Consider the following 17,744-nt stretch of genomic DNA (forward strand, 5'->3'; position numbering starts at 1 on the left):
AAGCTCTGATTCTCCCAGAGGACCTGAGCCAGGGACAAACCCTCGACTTGGCCATCGTATAATGCCTGTAAAGGCAGGACGCCTGGGGAAAGCTGCTCTCTTAGAGATGAGCCCTCGCTTCCATCTGCAGGTGGGAACTACAAATGCTTTGTGCAGGGATGAGATGCTTTTCTGTTAGTGGCGGCAGTAAACGCACAAGTCTTAGATTCGAGACACGGGCCTGCTCCTCGGCGTGCTCAGACACCGCGGCTGGAGTCAGGCACGTCTGAACTTTGTCCGTTTGTCGACATCCGTAAGTTGTATGAAACTGTTTCCTCGCTGGGTTGGATTTCCAGTAGCAGGCGCCTCGGAATTGCTGTTTAATCCGCGCTGCAGGGACGTGCCCCACACCAGGGAAGTCATAATGCATAATCTAGAATGACCCAGGCTTAGTGCTAAGAAATATTTATTTAAAAAAATGAAGACATCATAGATGACGCCAGTCACAGCAAATGATCATTAATCACATTTGTTCTGGAACAATAAATTATGACGTGGAGCATCGTGCCCTTCTGGAAGGGCTAGCGGTGGACACACGCCCTGGGGGAGATACGGGCACAGGCGTTTTCCAGCCCCTGTGCTTCACAGCGGTGATTTTCAAGCACGAAGGTGCCCCGCCGGGGTGGCCCCAGCACCCTCTGGGATTTCAGTACCTGGACCAGTGTGGGAGAGAGGAGCCTGTGAGCACGTGGACACGCCACCAGGAACTCTACTAATGCACAGGAACAGAAAAAAACACGAGGTATAAATATTACTTCATGGTCACAGGGGTGTAAGTAGACTAAATGCTAAATCCCAAACATACCGTTTGCTTTTTATATTTTCAGATGTTTCATCACATTTTTTGCAAGGTGTGTTACCAAGTATAAAGGAGGGGTTGCAAATTTAAGAAAACTACATTAGAATCAGTTTTACTTGGTTAATTAGGACAGAAAGACTATTATGAATCGGTATGGTACAGTTACAATATTTGGTCTCTGAATTTTTTTTAAAAAACATGAGTTTCACAGTATCAAAAGTGCTTATTTAAAAGAAATGTAGTGTAACAACAGTGATTAAAATCGTCGCATTTTTGATTATGAATAATTTAGTGGATGTAAAACAGGTTATGCAGCATTTTAAAAAATTGAACAGTGCTCAGTTTACATAATTTCTTTTATCTTCATAACAATAAATATAAATAAATTTACAAATAGTAATACTGCCTAGCACAAGAATAGACAGAAGCACAATACACAAGACTATAAACAAATCTAATTTTTTTTTTTAAAATCCTAAAAATAGGCATAATTCCTAAAATCTTCTAGCCAGTGATCAGTTTAATAATTCAGTAGTTTCACTTCCTTCATGGTGGGGTAAGAACTTTTTTTAAAATCTAGATATAACTGTTGTCTGCTATGGGTTTGATTTTTCATGTTTAATATTTTTGCTCCTTTTTTCCTACCTCATAACAATAAATTAACAATAGTTACGTCAGAAAAGTGTTAGTGGTGCAAGTGTCTCCAGAAACTGTGTGTGGTCTTTGTTCAATGGCAACAGTTATTTGGCAGTTGAAGGAAAAAAGTTATACATGGTACACGATCAACCACCTTGTTCTCCAACTTGGTGCTGACCAGCCCCTTGACTTGTGGGGGCTTCTGTGGTGACCAAACAGCGTCCGCATGTAAGTCCAGATCACCGTGTCAATTAATTAAATGTTTTTACCTTAACCGGACCATTCTTAGCTCAATTACATTCTAGTGAAAGTTTCTGCAGCCTTCTAGGTCCTTCCTAAGAGCTCACCAGTCCCGCAACACGAGTGACCGTGCCCCTTCCTCATCTTGCCGTGGGTGACGGTGGTTCTGCTAGTAACAGTCTGATTTATTTTGGCATCACATGCTGCGTCTGCAGGAGGAGCTCTTCTATTGCTTTCAGGTCGGATTTTAACAGTTGAGAGAACCTGGCCTCTGAGTCAGAGGTCCATGGAACGGTGCAAAACTTAGAGCAGAGCGATGGGTTTGTTGCCTTGGGGGTTCATGTACTGAGCTGCCGCTACGTTGTCCAGTGTCGTGTAGGTGGTGTAAAGGCCGGTGACCTGCAGGTCTGAGAAGGAGTGATCGCTGCCACTGGAGACGGGGGTGAGGCCAGGGGTGCCCAGGTCACAGTCCGAGAGGTGGAGCGGGGAGTTGCTGAAGGCACCCAGGGTATCAAGGCTGAAGCTGTCGTCTTTCATTTCCTCCCATATGTTACCTTTAAAAGATTAAATTCCAGTCACAGCAACACATCCAACCCGCCCGGGCACTGTGTGTAGGGGCCAGTCCGTAATGAAAGGGCTTTACCCGCTGTTTTGGACCAGTGCTGCTTGCGGATGGTACTATTTGCAGTGCAAAGGCAGGAAGAGTGTCTGTCCCCCCCCGAATCCCCAGGATTTCGGCTGGAGTCCAGACCTTTCCAGGCAGCATCTATCTACCACGTGCTAACCAGAAACCACACTAGGCATCGCCACGAGCCAGGGAAGTTCTCCTTTTACAGAAGGGGAAAACCAAGGCAAGAGCAGAGCTACAGCATCCTGTGGGCAGAGAGACGTGGTGCCCCAGATCCAGCTAGCTGGACATCCCTGCTTACATCTACTGCAGCGCCTGCGCTTCACCCGTGAGGGCAGTTTGCTGTCCCACCTAGCACAGGGCAGCAACGCACCGAGGAAGGCCAGGGAAGTCACGCTGCAGAGGCCAGCACCCAGCACAAGTTTTTAGCCCAGTTCATCCAACCCCAGAGCATCTTGCTGAGGACCCTGGTTATAAATTCAGTGACTACATAACCACATAAACCATGTCGTCCCCTACCCCCGCCTCCTTCTCCCATACCTTGCAATGCGAAATCCATAATGCTTGGGTCAAGAGCATCCACCTCTGTGTTCATGTCTGCTGTCACGTTCAGGAAGTCCGGCGGTGCGCGGCCCACGGGATGGTGGGGAAGAGGGCTGTGGCTCATGTCAGGCAGAGTATGGAGAGGAGGTGTTTGTGCAGGCGCTGGTGAGTCTGGGGCGATGCGAGCCTGGGTCTGGATCTGGTGATGGAGGGGGATGGACTGCAGCGTCATGATCGGCTGAGGCTGCAGCTGGGAGATGGAGATTCGGCCTTGGGCTGCTGCCATGGGGTTCAGGGCAGAGACCTCCGACTCTCCCTGTTTGCCGGGCCGCCTGCAGTTCTCAGGTCTGTCAGTGATCAGCTTGTCTAGCTCCTCTGCACAAGCGGTACCGATTCCCAGGGAAGAAAAGAGACAGTTTAAGCCATTTGTTCAAGCAGAGCCTGGCCAAAGCATTTCACAAGTGAGCGCAGCCACACGCTTTTGCCATAAAACTGAACAGTGTCTGTCACCGTACGAGCTGCAGTGCAGAAGGCAGGCTCTGACTGTGCGGAGAGCAAAAATGCCATCAACTTCCCTACCCTTTGCCCTTACCCTATTCAGCTTCCATGGTCACCCCTAACTGAGCTAAAGAAATGATTGCATGAGACTTTCACAGGGCAACCAAGCCACCATCGATGGCAGCTGGGCTGCAGGTGCAGAACTAAGCATCCTCAGGAGGTCTCCTGCTGATAGGGATACTCTGAATTCTGCTTGTGTCTCAAATAAGATTCGTACGAGAGACTCCTGACAGTTTCAATGTCACTTTTGTTTTTAAGCAAAGGAGAACGTAATTTATCATTCATTGTATGTTACAGATTTTGCAGCAAAAAAACCTCCAGTTGATTTTGCCAGTATTGAGTTCCTGAAAGCTTCAATAACGTGTGTCTTTATAAATAGGAATGAGAAAGGCTTAGTAAAAGGAGAGTTTTGTGGAGTAAGTAAAAAAAACTGTATTCAAATGTGACACTATAAGTACTAACACTGGAGGCAGCATAACTCCTCAGAAGGCCTTGGGTGTGCTAGATAGGTTAGCATGGGGGAAAAAGCTGGGAACCAATTGCAGCGAGGGCCTCCAACAACGGCTGTCAGTTCAGTTGCCTCCTCCTGCTGCAGTGTATTGCCCTGTACAACCTCAGGGCAGCAGCAGTGACTCAGTTTGGTGCAGAGCAGGGAGCATTTCAGCCGAGCAGCTCAGAGGAGGAGGCTGTTGCAAGGCGTGAGAGCTCTATAACTTATTTCTTACGATTCATGCATCCTTGGCCAAATAATAACCATTTTTCCCCCTTGCCTCTCATACACGTAGCAAAAGTGTAACATAAGCCCTACCTGGATTAGCCATGCTCCTGTGAATGGCAGCTAGGTCCTTCCGCTTCCACTTCTGCATCTCCTCTTCCATCTTGTCGATCTTGGCAGGATTGAGAGCCCACAGGCACCCTTTGCGAGAGGTGCCACTCATCTTGTTCTCCACCTTCTCAAAACACTTATTCAGCGAAAGGTTGTGGCGCACAGAGTTCTTCCAGCCATCAGGGGCTGTCTGAAAGACGCAGGAGGATGTTAGTGAAGTAAGCCATGAACAAAGTATTTGTGATGTTCGACTTCCACCTTTCAGGTGTATGCATACCTTGAAGTAGGGAAAGTGCTCCTTCATGAAGCTGTAGATCTCACTCACTGGGAGACTGCCTGTTTTGCTGTTCTTCAGCGCCATTGCAATCAAGCAACTAGAGGACGGAGAAATAGAGGAAATAACAACAGATTGCATATACTTAGCCATCGTATGCCGCCTTCTCGTCTGGCAACCTTGGACCCACCTCTTAAGACACAAATAGCTGGCCGATCATGGGATTACCATAGCCTAGTGCTCAGAAGCCACCCTGTGATCCTGCAGATTTTACTCCTCTGTGCTATTACTCTATCTTTATGTTGGTGTCCAGGAACTAGCTTGCTTGTTCATCCTGCTGCCCCTCAGAGGCAGCTTCCACAGAACTCCTAGGCGGATGACGGGATTTTTGTTCCCTTCAAAAGGAATCAGACGTTCTCGTGCTACCACGCTTACGGCGCTGCAGTCATCCCAATGCAGGCTGCAGGCAATGCGCTGTTCTGCTCTCTACTCACCTATAGGAATAGATTGGCTTGGGGTAATGCTTCGGATGCATTTCTTGGGCAGAGTGAGGAGCCAGGCGTGGCTGAGAATAGTGTGGCTGGGTCCCATAGGATGTGTTGTAGATTGCTGCTGGGTTACACTGTATGCAGGAGAAAAAGGAAAAATGTCAGATGCAGAATGTCCATGGGTATGTAGGTTTAGGGATATTTTATTGGTTTTCTTTTAAAAGAGTTCTAGAAATGGTCTTGGCAAGTACTTCAGGACACGGACCACAAGAAATAACAGTACCTGTTGTGTGTTCTGTGCTAGGGCAAACACTTGCTGTGAATGAGGAGGAGGAAAGAGTTGTTGCTGCGTTTGTAAACTAGGAGATGGCTGCCCACCTACAGCATACTGGCTCATCTGCTGAGATAAAGACAATAGATGTGTCAGTCTTGAAATTACCAACATCTTTCCCTAAGAAGTGTTGCAATAATAAGCCATCGAGCCCTGCTCTTACATTTGCTCCGTGTGTTGAAATAGAATTCAGTCCCAGGATTCCCTGTGGCAGGCTGGCCTGGACATGAATCATTGCTCCAGGTGCTCCTGTCGAGTGCATGTTGCTTGCTACAGGACCTATTTTGGAGAAAGCAAAGGCAGTGAATGTTCGCATGAAAGGCCTCTTCAGAAAAGAGAGCTGACATTTATTTTTAATAGAGGCAGTTAAACACAGCTAAGCTCTGGAGTGGATAATCACACCTCTCTATGGCTTTCCATCCCAAAAGAACCTAGAGCATTTCACAAATTGCAAAGATGACATCAGCTGCTTCTAAAACTTGTTATGCAGGGAATGAAAGATGACAGCTGTTTAACAGTCCACAGTGGTGTTACAGACACAGTATCTTACAAAAGAAAAAAAAACCCTATTCGGCACTATCTGTACTCCAGAAGGATTTCTGCTCTACAGCAAGCAAGATGATACGCTGAGCTCTCTCACAGAATGCCTCAGGGAACAAGCGTGTTTACCTAAAGGATGTTCACAAAGGAAAGAAAGGCGTTCAATGAACATATGCTGTAAGTCTGTATGAAGCAAACAGGTATGGGGTAAATAAGATACTCTCAATTTTATCAATGTTGAAACAAAGAAGAAAGACTAATTACCTAACTTCAAAGCTGTTGAAAACCTCTGAAATGCAAGTCTTAAATACCTTGGCCCGAGTTCACGCAACAAGGCACCAGCAACTACACTGAGCAGAAAAGCCAATTGGATTCTAAGATCTCTGCTGTGGCTGCCAGGGTGCTCTGCCTCTTGAAATGAAGGAAATGTATCAGCAACAGCCTTATCAGAAGACAACAGGCTCCAGGTCTTCTGACAGGAAGCGAAATGTAATGCGCTCAAAAGGAATCTACTAATAGGAAAGCTAGCCTGTAGGGGGGGAGAAAGGAGGCAGTAGGCTGTGTCGTTCCAAGAGCAGTTATTTAACGGCCTAACAGTTTACCTGTCTGCTGTAGCATTGCATTCTGGGCACCAAGGCTAAAATCCATTCTTCCACTGGCCATCTGTTGTAACCGAGGAACATCAACAGATGTCAGCCACGACAAGGACTGTAAGTCACTGGGGAGGTCATCTTCGCTCAGCTGGGAGGGGTCAGAAGCTAAGAGTCTGCAAAATAGCATGAAAGGTTAGCAGGGAGCAGAGATGCTGCTACACCGTCCCCGGAAAGAGAGGAGACGACCGGAATGCCAAAGCTCACGTAGGTCAGCGGGGAAAACACCTCAGGCTGGAATTCCCTTTGCAGAATTCAGATGCAACCTTTGGTTTCACAGCTGGCTGGTTACTGCTGCCCTTTACCTAATCACATCTTCCTTTGTACAATTTGAAACATTTTGGTGAAGAAAACTTCTCGTGCAGTATTTGTAGGGGAAGAAGGCATACAAACCCAGAAGAGAAACTGCCTAGAAACAAAACTAAAGCTGAATCCTTATTTTCACATTTGTCAGAAATTTGCACTTGTTTGGCCTTGATGTAGAAGAAACCCGTCAGGACTTCTAACCCCGTATTTTTGCATTAACCTTGAAATCCGGTGACCAGTCAGCCTTGGGAGACGTTTCTGTGCCTAGATCCCCAAGGACCTGTGTACGCTGCCAGCTTGAACACCCGGAGAGGGCTTTTCCCAGCCCCTGCACCCCGCCGGTGGGGACGGATCAGCGGAGAGTTGCTGCACAAACAAAACTTTACAGAATGAACTGGAGATGTCTCCCCTTCAGATACATGACGTTATCAATACTTAACAAGGAACCATGAAGCATATGAAATGATTTCTTAGGCAGTTTTTGATGTGCTAAAGGATCAGACTGACGAGCTGGTGACCGAACGCACCATAACACCCAGCCTGCCTTCAACTGACAAAACCGAGGCATAATGGTGACAGGCTGCTTTTGGTTTAAATCTCCCTTTTGACACATTCTGCGTGCTCCATCCCAGCTGGTTCGGTTTGCTTCTGGTAGAGAGCGCGGTACAAAACTGAAATATTGAAATAAATTCACAGTACTCAAAAGTTCATGTGTGGTCAAAACTCCCATCAAAATCAATAAAAGAACTATTGCAAATGAAGAGCTAAACTGCTTTTACTCATCTTAAACAGTATTACAGAAGTATGGGTATCTTGAGGAGTGAAGCAGTAATTAGAACATGTTAGAAAGTTATCGTTAGATACCAGGGTAAATCCAAAGGGATTCAGGTCCAGGAAAACATCTTGGTCTTTCAGAAGAACATAGTTTATTTGGATGTAGTTGATTTTGCTTTCAAAACAAAAGTTTTAAAGAGCGCTCTCATAGATATGTTAAAGCCAGCTGTGTGGTACTAACGCGTGTTCATTGCCAAATGACGATGCAGAAGCCTTAAATAAATCTGGTCTCTTGCTGAAGCATCTTTTATGTTTTACATGATTCTAAATCAGCTTAAAAGAACAAGGCAGAACTCTAGTGCCTGGCTGCCCAGGAGCTTTCAGCTCCTCTATTCATGATTTCCAGAAACATGTATCAAAGTTCCCTAAACTATTATCTGGGAGATCTTTGAAGCAGAATGTAATTTATTTGTTTGTCAAAAGATTTTCAAAAGAAGAAAAGGAAAAAAAAAACCAAAACCTCAACACAAGACCAGGAGCCAAAAGCCCAAATCCTGGCCAAAAAACCCCTCTTCAAATCTCTCTCCCAGCCTACCCTGTTTTCTTTCTCGTACTGTAGTTATAGTGCAATAATTAGCATTGCCATGGTTACCGCTGTTCAGTTATTTTGTGAGGCCTGGGACTTAAATACATAAAAAGACTATCAGGTGACGGCTCTCCCGGCCCGGAGATTGGCTGGATTGGAAGTAAACAAGAGCATTAAATGATTTGAAAACTGGGCAGGCTCATGTCGTTCGCAACAGTTGGGTCCATTCACAGGAAGCCGATAACCCATTGTGCCGCCAACGACTGCTGCCCAGTGGCACGTGGCCTCGATTGTTTTTGAGATTCTTGCTTAATTGTTTTTCCTCTTCCCCCCCCCCCCTCCTTTTTACAAACTTCACATTAATCTGGCTGAATGACAGCCGACACACAACACACATCCACATGCCATCTGGCACCCCGGTCCCTGCCAGTCCTCCCAGACAAGTCAGCTCCTTCAACAAATACCGGGGTCAGATGGGCGGCGAGGGTCAGCGCCCACTGCACACGCCTCCTGTCAGGCGATGAATCCGCCACATGCCCTCCGCTCCTCCGCACGGGACGAGCATCTCCGCACGGGAGGAGCGCGGGAGCGGCGGTGGTGCTCAGCAGCCTTCCCGGCTTTAGGTTTTCGGGAAACAAAGGCCGCTCTCTGCTTCGCACTCACCCTAGGTGCGCTCGTCCCGGTGCTCTTTCTAGACGTGGGAATGGCTGGTGGGACCCCGGATGCATCGGCAGCTTGGACCACGACCCTCCATCGCGCAGCGTACCCCTCTCTGCATCCTCCTCATGCAGACCCACGCGCTCCCTCCCTCTCGCACAAATGCTGCGGATCCAAATGGGGGCAAGGAAGGTGACCGAACTTTTAAGTTGATGTAACAGTCATTAGGCTCTATTTTAAACAGATACAAAGATGCAATAATATAAAATAACTAGACAAGCATGCGAGCCAGCTCTTTTTCCTAGACAAAGATGTTCCCTTCCCCATCCTAGCACGGCATGGCTGTTTGAATTTGAGTTTACAGTTCTTTTAAAATCACCTCTGGCTCTTCACTTACACATTTTTTTTTAATGGATTTGGTAGTTGTCAGAATAACTGTTTTCATTAATAATGGGGGAAAAAGTATATTTAATCAGAATAAAAGATTTCACATTTAAGGATTATTCTTCAGGTTGTCTTCAAAACCAATGTTGAAATTTCATATGTCTTAAAGAAGGTGAAACTGCTTAAAGTATGCCCATGGCTGTCTGACTGAGGTGTTTTAAATGCCCAGATATATTCTGCATAAACCCACCCTATCTCACAGAACGCAGGCTGGATGTGCGTCCTGCTTTTAGTGAAAAAATGCTAATCTAACTGCCTCTGGAAAGAGAGCTATGCACGGTAATACCTCGCATTTTAATCTCACAGGGTTCAATCTTTCTGACCTGAAAAACTGCCTGTGCCGAGCCAACTCCAAATATAAGTACGTACTCTAGTATGGTGCATACTTTGATTCTGTTCCCCTCCACCACCCTTTTCGTCTCACGTTTGAGGGTAAACTTCAGAAGTCAGAGATCCTGCCTTTAGATGGGTGTTCACAGCCCCTGGCACAATGGGGCACTGTAGTAAACGCAGCCATTTCCTTTCAATGCATGTAAATGAGATAAATAGTGATACGCTATAATTAATGCACACTACTGAAAATGTCCCCAGCTGCACATTCCCCAGGGCTGTCTGGTATATACGCCGAACCACTAAACCCCTGTGAAGAAAACGTTACGGTCACACCAAATGTGTTGCAAACATGATATTATTTTTAAAGGTGTGGTGAAATTAGGCAACTCTATTTTTACCCCTCTCCTTTCAAATCTCTGCAGGATTGCTCTCCTGTTTCTATGCGTTTCCATCCTAGAAAGGCACCTGCATTAGTAAGAATCCACGTGATGCTGAGGATTTAAGCCCCAGTTCTCCTCTATGTGTCAGAGGATGGTGGTGAAAAGTGCCCTGAGAGCTATGATAGGTACGATACAGAAATGCTCAGTGGTAGCAGTAGTCTTTGCTATCTGCTCTATCATGCACTGCCCAAAACATTTATCTAATCAGGGCAATAGGTCTTGGTCACCAGCTAGCCCACACTAAGTTTACTCGCTTGTTGGAGCGAGTCCAGAGGAGGCCACGGAGATGATGCGAGGGCTGGAGCACCTCTGCTATGGAGACAGGCTGAGAGAGTTGGGGTTGTTCAGCCTGGAGAAGAGAAGGCTGCGGGGAGACCTTAGAGCCCCTTCCAGTCCCTAAAGGAAAGCTGGGTAGGGACTGTTTACAAGGGCAGGGAGTGACAGGACAAGGGGAATGGCCTTAAGCTGAAGGAGGGGAGATGGAGATGGGATGTGAGGCAGAAATCCTTCCCTGTGAGGGTGCTGAGGCCCTGGCACAGGGTGCCCAGAGAAGCTGTGGCTGCCCCTGGCTCCCTGGCAGTGTTCAAGGCCAGGTTGGATGGGGCTTTGGGCAACCTGGGCTAGTGGAGGGTGTCCCTGCCCATGGCAGGGGTGGGACAGGATGGGCTGGGAGGTCCCTTCTGACCTAAACCAGTCTGGGATTATATGATTTTCCTGGAATCAGGAAAAACATCCCTTGGAATTAAACCCCTTTCCAGATCTCCCAATACTGAGCTCCAGAACTTCCTGCCTGCAGTCACAGAGAAATTGGTCTCCTGCATTGGTTGCACATCTGACAAAGCTCACTAGAGCCTGTCAGCAGTGCAGAATCATTGGTGAGATTTTTGCCCCCCCCATCAGGTACATCCTGCTAGCACAACAGCCAGCTAGATGGAATGAAATTAATTCCTGGCATAAGCTTGTGGGAATCTGCAACTAATATCAGAGTTGAATTGGAATCCATATTCATAGATCTAACTTTACCATCTTTCCTCACATTAGGCTGTTCTAATGAGCCGGATCTAAGGTAGTTCATCACCGCAGAAGCTGCTGTGAAGGTGAACTATCCACTTCTACATTTGCAAACACTATAGTATGGTGAACTTGTCACTGGAGACTACAGGGACCATCTCTTCAACAGCATCACAGAAGTCTGCCAAACGAGCTTGTTAAGATGAAAGCAAAGCTCAGCAACAACAAGCATACCTTACGATATTTTATCTCCAGATAGTTTAGCCAATAACTGGGTGTTTCAGTTTATGGTGTGCTGAGTTACATATTTCTATGCAGATTGCACCATTCACACTTCGGAGGACTCTGCCTGCTTGTTTGCTCTGGAGTCTGTCCCTAGAAGATGTAAAGCACTCAAACTGGTTGATGTTGTAGGGCGAATCTAATGCTACAGGTTCTCTCAAAGGGAGTAGTGCGCGGTGGCAACTCACCATCGCCTCCATTCTAAACAAAGTCAGACCAAAATATTGTGGTTGCATTTGGCATATTAAACTTTAACCGTAGATTTAAAATGTCTCTTACTCGATGAACAATTTTTATTACCGTTGCCAGCACTGACATCTGAGATTTTGCCTATGCTTAAGTAATACAACTGTTCAACAAGTAGGAGCAATCGGGGTGATAGATTCTTAATTAGCTGTTTGCAATGGTTTATCCAGTGTGAGCGACAATTGGACAGGAAGAGTCCTCTTCTTGAAGTGGTGAGGAGAAACTGTTTTCTTTTGTCTGGGATTACGTAATGTCCCCAGAACAAGCGCGGTGATTTCTCTCGTGTAGAACACACAAGGAAAATATTTATGTTTTGTGACTCTCCGGCTGTCTCCACGGTGAGAAACATTCCGCGTTGTACTGAAGGAGTCAACTTCCTGGTCTCCTTTTGCTCCTCACTCTATCTGCTCTGCTCCTTCCCTCTCTGCACCTCTCTTCCCATCTTCCTCCCTTGCAGGTGCTTTTCCCTGCACTGGATTCTGTTTTCCACACTCACACCACCTGCCTCTCTCCTCCCTGTTTCCGCACCAGCCCCTCTCCTGCTTTGACCAGCAGCTCTCACTGCTGCTTTCACTCTGCGATTCCTCTTTGCCTCTTGAAGACACACCACCCATCCAGTCCCAAACCACCAGCCCGCCTTTCTCCTCCCTGTCTACGAGTTTCTGGAGTAATTTCTGGCCTTGCTGGAAATAAGGACAGAAATTAGGCAGCTTTCCAGGGGCAACCAGAAAGTCCCGCCTCAGCTACAGCTCAAGAAACTTTAGATTATAGGAACCAAAACTAGTGAGGGAAAAGCAAATAACATGATTACCCTGTCAGGTGTTGCTGTTCTCCTTTTCTTACACCATGGGTCAGAAGAGAAGATGATTCTTCAAAAACCTTCTGCAAAGGTACTTAGCGCTAACAGAACAGGCTATAGATGTGCTCCTGGAGACTTTTATACATTTCAGCTCCGAGTTTCACAACTCCTCATTACATCATTTTGGTACGGAATGAAGGGAAACTGAATTACAAGTGACCTACGTGATTTGCTTAAGCCTAAGAGGAAGTTAGCAGCAATGTCAGCGCTGAACTCCCAGCCACTCGCTCCCTGCTGTGCTTTACCCACATAACCATCCCCAGGTTCAGATTTGCCAAATGCAGCCAGTATCTGACTCTGCAATCTGTTTTGTTAAAAAAAACCCCAAAACCAACAAAAACAAAACAAAAAAACCCAACCAAACCAAACCAAAACAAACCCAAACCCGTGACTAATGTCAAAATAAGCTTCTCCTCGATGCAAAAATGTGTTGAAATACCAGGGACTACAGGAATGTTTTCTATTAACAATCAGTAGCATCGTCTATCTGGGAAGCTATTTTTTCCTTTAACATTGCTTCAGCTGCTGTTTATTAGCACTGAACTGATCTATCTGCCTGGGATCTTGCGTAGTTATTTACTCCAGTGTAAAGGGAATATAAAATACACTACCCTTTGTTTTGCACTGTTGTAAGAACCTGTCTCAATTGCATTACTTTCTGCTGCGGTCATGCAGCAATTCTGCTTTCCACACGTATGAGATTTTTAAATTGGATAAAATAAGAGCAGTGTGCCACGAGCATCTGAGATCTCATAGAAATGCGGAAAATGTCCAAATTCCTTTTCTGTTTCCTTGTTTTGAATGGGAGGTCAAGCACAGTTTATGAGGTAAGATATGAAGCCCCTTCTTGTTTCACTGGAGGCAGATGAGCCTGAGAAGCCTGCAAGATATCGCCTGGGTACAAACCAGTCCTTCCCATCTCTGCCTGTAACTGCAAGACAATTTGAGGAGCAAGGGCCACAATTTTTTATTAATACTGATTAGCACATTTCAGGAACTGCATAGGAAACAGTGGAGTTAATCCACTTAAATCAATCCACAGTGGCCTGAGTTTGACTGATTCCTAGGAGGTTTCTCACATTTTTTTGAAAGAATGAAGCAACTACTGTGATGAAATTCCTCCGACACATCAAGTCATTATCTCACTCCCTGTCAGACACACATGGTGTCAAGGGAATGGACACTGACATTTTCTTCGGGAACAATTACGGTTTCGTTAGTTATGCATTTGTAACCTTTTGTCTGCAGAAATTTCCTTCGTGCAAACTCCCAGGCTCCATCCATCCCCAGTGGTGACAGTCAGGAGGCCTGAGCTGTAGCTCGCTCTCCAGAAACCAAAGTGTAAAACCAGATACTCTCTCTTAGGAGAGCTAAAATGTACTGTGTGTCAAAGAGAAAGACTTTGCACCTTTTTCACCACTGTAATGCAGTCACATCCAGAATGGATGGAATACGGCCACTGCGTGTTTATGTGTCTATGCGTCTCAATATGATTTTACGCTAAACTATGCTAGCATAAAGTAATTATTACAGCAAAAAATTAATCAGACTATCTAATGAGCTAGTGAATACAGACCCGTTTTTTTAAGAACCAAAGGGACTTTGAAGGAGGATACAGTCTATGAATATGTTGAATGATTAATGATTAGGTAATGACTTTTGATCAAAAACATACCTATTTAAAACTGAATTCCTGTTTAACTTGTATAGAAAATGCATCGCAAGGCCTTCAAAATACTACATGAGGCTTCTATCAACTGGAAATACATAGTACTATAAAAAAATAGAAACATGGTCCTTACACAAAATATTGAGCTGAAGTTAATTTATCTTGTTGATCTAGCATTAGCTTTAAATTTTAAGTAATGTTGTTTCTTCAAATAGAATTATACATTTTAGTTATTTCTTTCAAAATATAGATGCCACATTGTTACTTAGAGTGATGATTTCATTCCTTAAACTTGGATTTCAACATACTCCAAATAATCCATAGCAAGTTATTCCTTGTCTCCCTTCTAATGGCCTCTTTTTCATATCATGATTTATTATATGATATAACCACACATAACTGTAGCTAGTCTGGGAATGGGATAGTCCCTGAGAAAAATAAGCACGCTGCTACATTTGAAAACCAAGAACACTGAGTTAGGATAATATTGGGCCTTCTTTGGGAGAGAACTTACAGGTCTGTAAGAGTTTTTGCAGTCTTAGTCCAGGCCCACCTTGGCCTCTCATCCGCCTCCCTGGGGCTGCTAATGCTCAAGACCTGCACGCTAAATCTGGTGCTGCACTCCTGTACGTCACAGCAGATCTTTTACTTCTCCTGCACCAGTTATGTAAGTTCAATCAAATTAGACTGCAAAAGGATAGATTGCAGATTTCAATTTAACATATTGCTTGAAGACCACAGCGTTCATGAGCTGAAGAACCTGGTTTCTCAGGGACCAGCTCCAAGCCCACTGAAGACCATGGGAGCTCTCCACTAATTTAGTAGCCTTTGAATTGGCTCCTATAATTTACACGGCTTTGTGCTGAAATAACCACCAGTGCACCACTGCATAGTAAACTTGTAGTCTGCCTATTGCTTTGATTTAAACATCAAAATATTTACACTAAAACATAATGTTAGATTATTAATTATAATTGACAAAAATACAGTGTTAAAGGTTAAAACATCCCAGTGTGTTACAAGTCTATTTGCTTCTATATTATGAAAATATTGAAGGTAGTGGTATTTTCTTTGGGAGGGTGAGAGGCATCTGCTAATATGAAGTATTATTTTGTATTGGCAGCAAGACAGTGACAGCACCATAAAAACATAGGCATCGGAGAAGATATGATGGCTCTTAATCGTTCCTGGATGGTAGGATGTTTTATATCGCACAGCTGCATTGGTGGAAGAGATGTTTGTCTAAAATCATTTTACTATGATGCAAATAGTTCCTGGACTTTGCATAGCAGTCTAATCCTCATCACTATGTGCTACATCAAATTTACTATAGATGCTTTGGATCCACAGAATTCAAAGATCTGCTAAAATCAGGGATTTTTTTTCCCCCTCCTCCATTAAAAAAAAAAAAAAGAAAAAAATTCTCGTAGTTTCAGACTGTAAGCATAAGCTGCATGAAAACTTATCAGTGTTTGCTGATTTGGTCCCCTGCTTACACGCCCACGCACTCCCCTCCCTTTTCAGCATTTCCTCCTGCACTCTCGCAGGAAAGCCTGGTCTCCTCCAAGTCCAACTGTCCCATTGAAAGATTCCAAGTGAGACAGAAGAGTATTCTCAGCGCAGCCCCAGCCTCCCACTCACTAATTGGAGGCCATTCCCCATTTTGTGGAGCCTTGATGCTCCCCCATGGAGAACTCGGGACTGTGGGTTCCAGTCTTGGACTGTGGTGACAGCAGGAGAGTAAACAGAGCTGATAGAATTTGACAGGTCTATTCTTTTCTTAAAATCATTCAGTCTAAAAGATTTTCTTTTACATAATCCAAAGTGTTTTCTCATGAAGTAGGACAAATACTGCTCTGCATTTATGGTGCAGTTCAGATTTTATGCATTTTTATCAGAATTTGCCACTATTAAATGAGGTCAAATAATTCATTTTAAAGCTGCATTAAAGAAATCACAAGTGGGTTAAAAACTTTAGAGAACTGGGATCTCAGAGTTCAAAATGTTTAACAGAGTTGAAAGTAGTTTTTAAAGGCAGCTGACTTCTGAATGAAAGAAGAAACTCTTACAATTCCTTTACTGGCAGTAAGATAAATCCTATCTTTCTCCCCAAAACGAGTGATTTTTCTGCAGCTATCAGTTAAAGAATAGTTCTCTCCATAAAAAGGGTCTTTGTTAAGGTGGTATGCTCTTCAGGGCACTGAAGATACAGACTTATATTTAAGTGCCCAGAAGTCTCTCTCATACACAGCCTTCATTAAATACTGAATAATTTCTTTACAAATATTTACATAGCCAACAAAAATGCCTAGAGAAAACAGTGCTTTAATAAACAGCAAAACAGAGTTCCACAAACCTTTTTCCACAGTGGCTTCAGAGAGTATAACAAATCACTTGTTGAGCTGCAAGAGGCTGCAGTGCAGTGTTTGCATTTTGAATAGAGAGGCTGATAGAAGAATACCTGCGGCAAACCACTTTTACCCATAGAAATGGGTGAAAACACCCTCAGGCTGGCAGGAAGGCGATAGTCTCTCACTCCTCATTTTAAAACAAGCAAATTTTTTTTTTTTTTAACTGTGAGAACTGGGTGGTATTCTGCTATTCTGTATTTCTTGGAACTTTGCATCATGTGACGAGATGTAACCTAACTTAACCCAGTGCACTGTAATTCATGCAGAACTATCCCGTGACTTCTAACAACACTTTTAACTGATAAATAGATGCATAGTGGTATAGGTAAATTATCAAAGGCTGCTGACAAATCCAGGTTTGTTCCCACCGATATTAGAAGACCTTTGACATGTCAGTGTTTTGGAGTAGTACATAAGTACTTGTTTTAATGAAAAGCTCTTCTAGTGTCTATTGCACTTGATTTAGTCTCTCCATGACTGCCTCATAACAATGCAAAATGCAGTCTGAAAGGGAACTTTTAAATAATTATTATTTAACAAGAATATCCTTTTCTGGCAACACTTATACAGTAGAGAGTTTACTGGAAGGCCAACCCAGGACTTTAAAGGTGTATTTATCAAACAGTTTAGTATCAAAATACTTTAAACAGGAACACTTCTAGATAAGTAATGCATTGTAACCGGTCACCAGCTTAGGAATCTAATTTAGAGTGGAGAAATAATACAGTTAACTTTTTCAAAAAAACAATAAAAAAGTTGATTTCTATATGCTAAGGGGTTTTTTTAGGAACTAACGAGGAAACAACATCAGTTAGCAGGCTGTGACAGCGCAGTGCGTATTTTTTAAATCAATAAATGCCTCACCTGTACTCCTGTGAAGGGTGGTGGGTTTGCCCTGAATTCCTAAGGATTCCTGACATTATGGACGGGATATCACTTTCTATCATCTCCTTGGGAAAGACAAGAAAGCAGAAAGAAGCGGTTCAGGCAGGAGTAGCTATCCAGCACTTCAGCAGCGGCCAGGAGACAACAAAATCCCAACTGAAACCCAGGACTACAGGAAAGTAAAGCCCAACTTATACTACCTTCACCTCCAGGTGCACTGGTTTCATTTGGACCAGGCAATGCAGTAAAATGTTTTACGGGGGCAAAAAAACCCCCACCAAACCCACTC

General features: G+C 44.4%; 1 protein-coding gene across 1 annotated transcript; it reads right to left on the reverse strand.

Moving 5' to 3' along the window:
• Positions 1 to 620: 620 nt before the first annotated feature.
• On the reverse strand, positions 621 to 17,517 carry FOXN4 (forkhead box N4). Its single transcript, XM_054844510.1, has 9 exons — positions 17,435 to 17,517; positions 6,505 to 6,668; positions 5,526 to 5,641; positions 5,315 to 5,428; positions 5,038 to 5,165; positions 4,547 to 4,643; positions 4,252 to 4,459; positions 2,883 to 3,260; positions 621 to 2,268 (listed from the first exon to the last, which is right to left on the reverse strand). Exons 1-9 carry the CDS (start codon positions 17,515 to 17,517, stop codon positions 2,018 to 2,020), a joined length of 1,539 nt encoding a protein of 512 aa, XP_054700485.1. The 3' UTR covers positions 621 to 2,017.
• Positions 17,518 to 17,744: the final 227 nt, after the last annotated feature.

The sequence above is a fragment of the Grus americana genome, chromosome 16, assembly GCF_028858705.1.
Source record: "Grus americana isolate bGruAme1 chromosome 16, bGruAme1.mat, whole genome shotgun sequence".
Taxonomy (NCBI): domain Eukaryota; kingdom Metazoa; phylum Chordata; class Aves; order Gruiformes; family Gruidae; genus Grus; species Grus americana.

Coding starts and splice junctions, on each gene's coding strand:
- FOXN4 (XM_054844510.1), bottom strand. CDS start 17,517: ATGATAGAAAGTGATATCCCGTCCATAATGTCAGGAATCCTTAGGAAT. Junction 6,669..17,434: donor CACCCTTCACAGGAGTACAG/GTGAGGCATTTA, acceptor GCTATTTTGCAG/ACTCTTAGCTTCTGACCCCT. Junction 5,166..5,314: donor TAGCACAGAACACACAACAG/GTACTGTTATTT, acceptor TCCTGCATACAG/TGTAACCCAGCAGCAATCTA.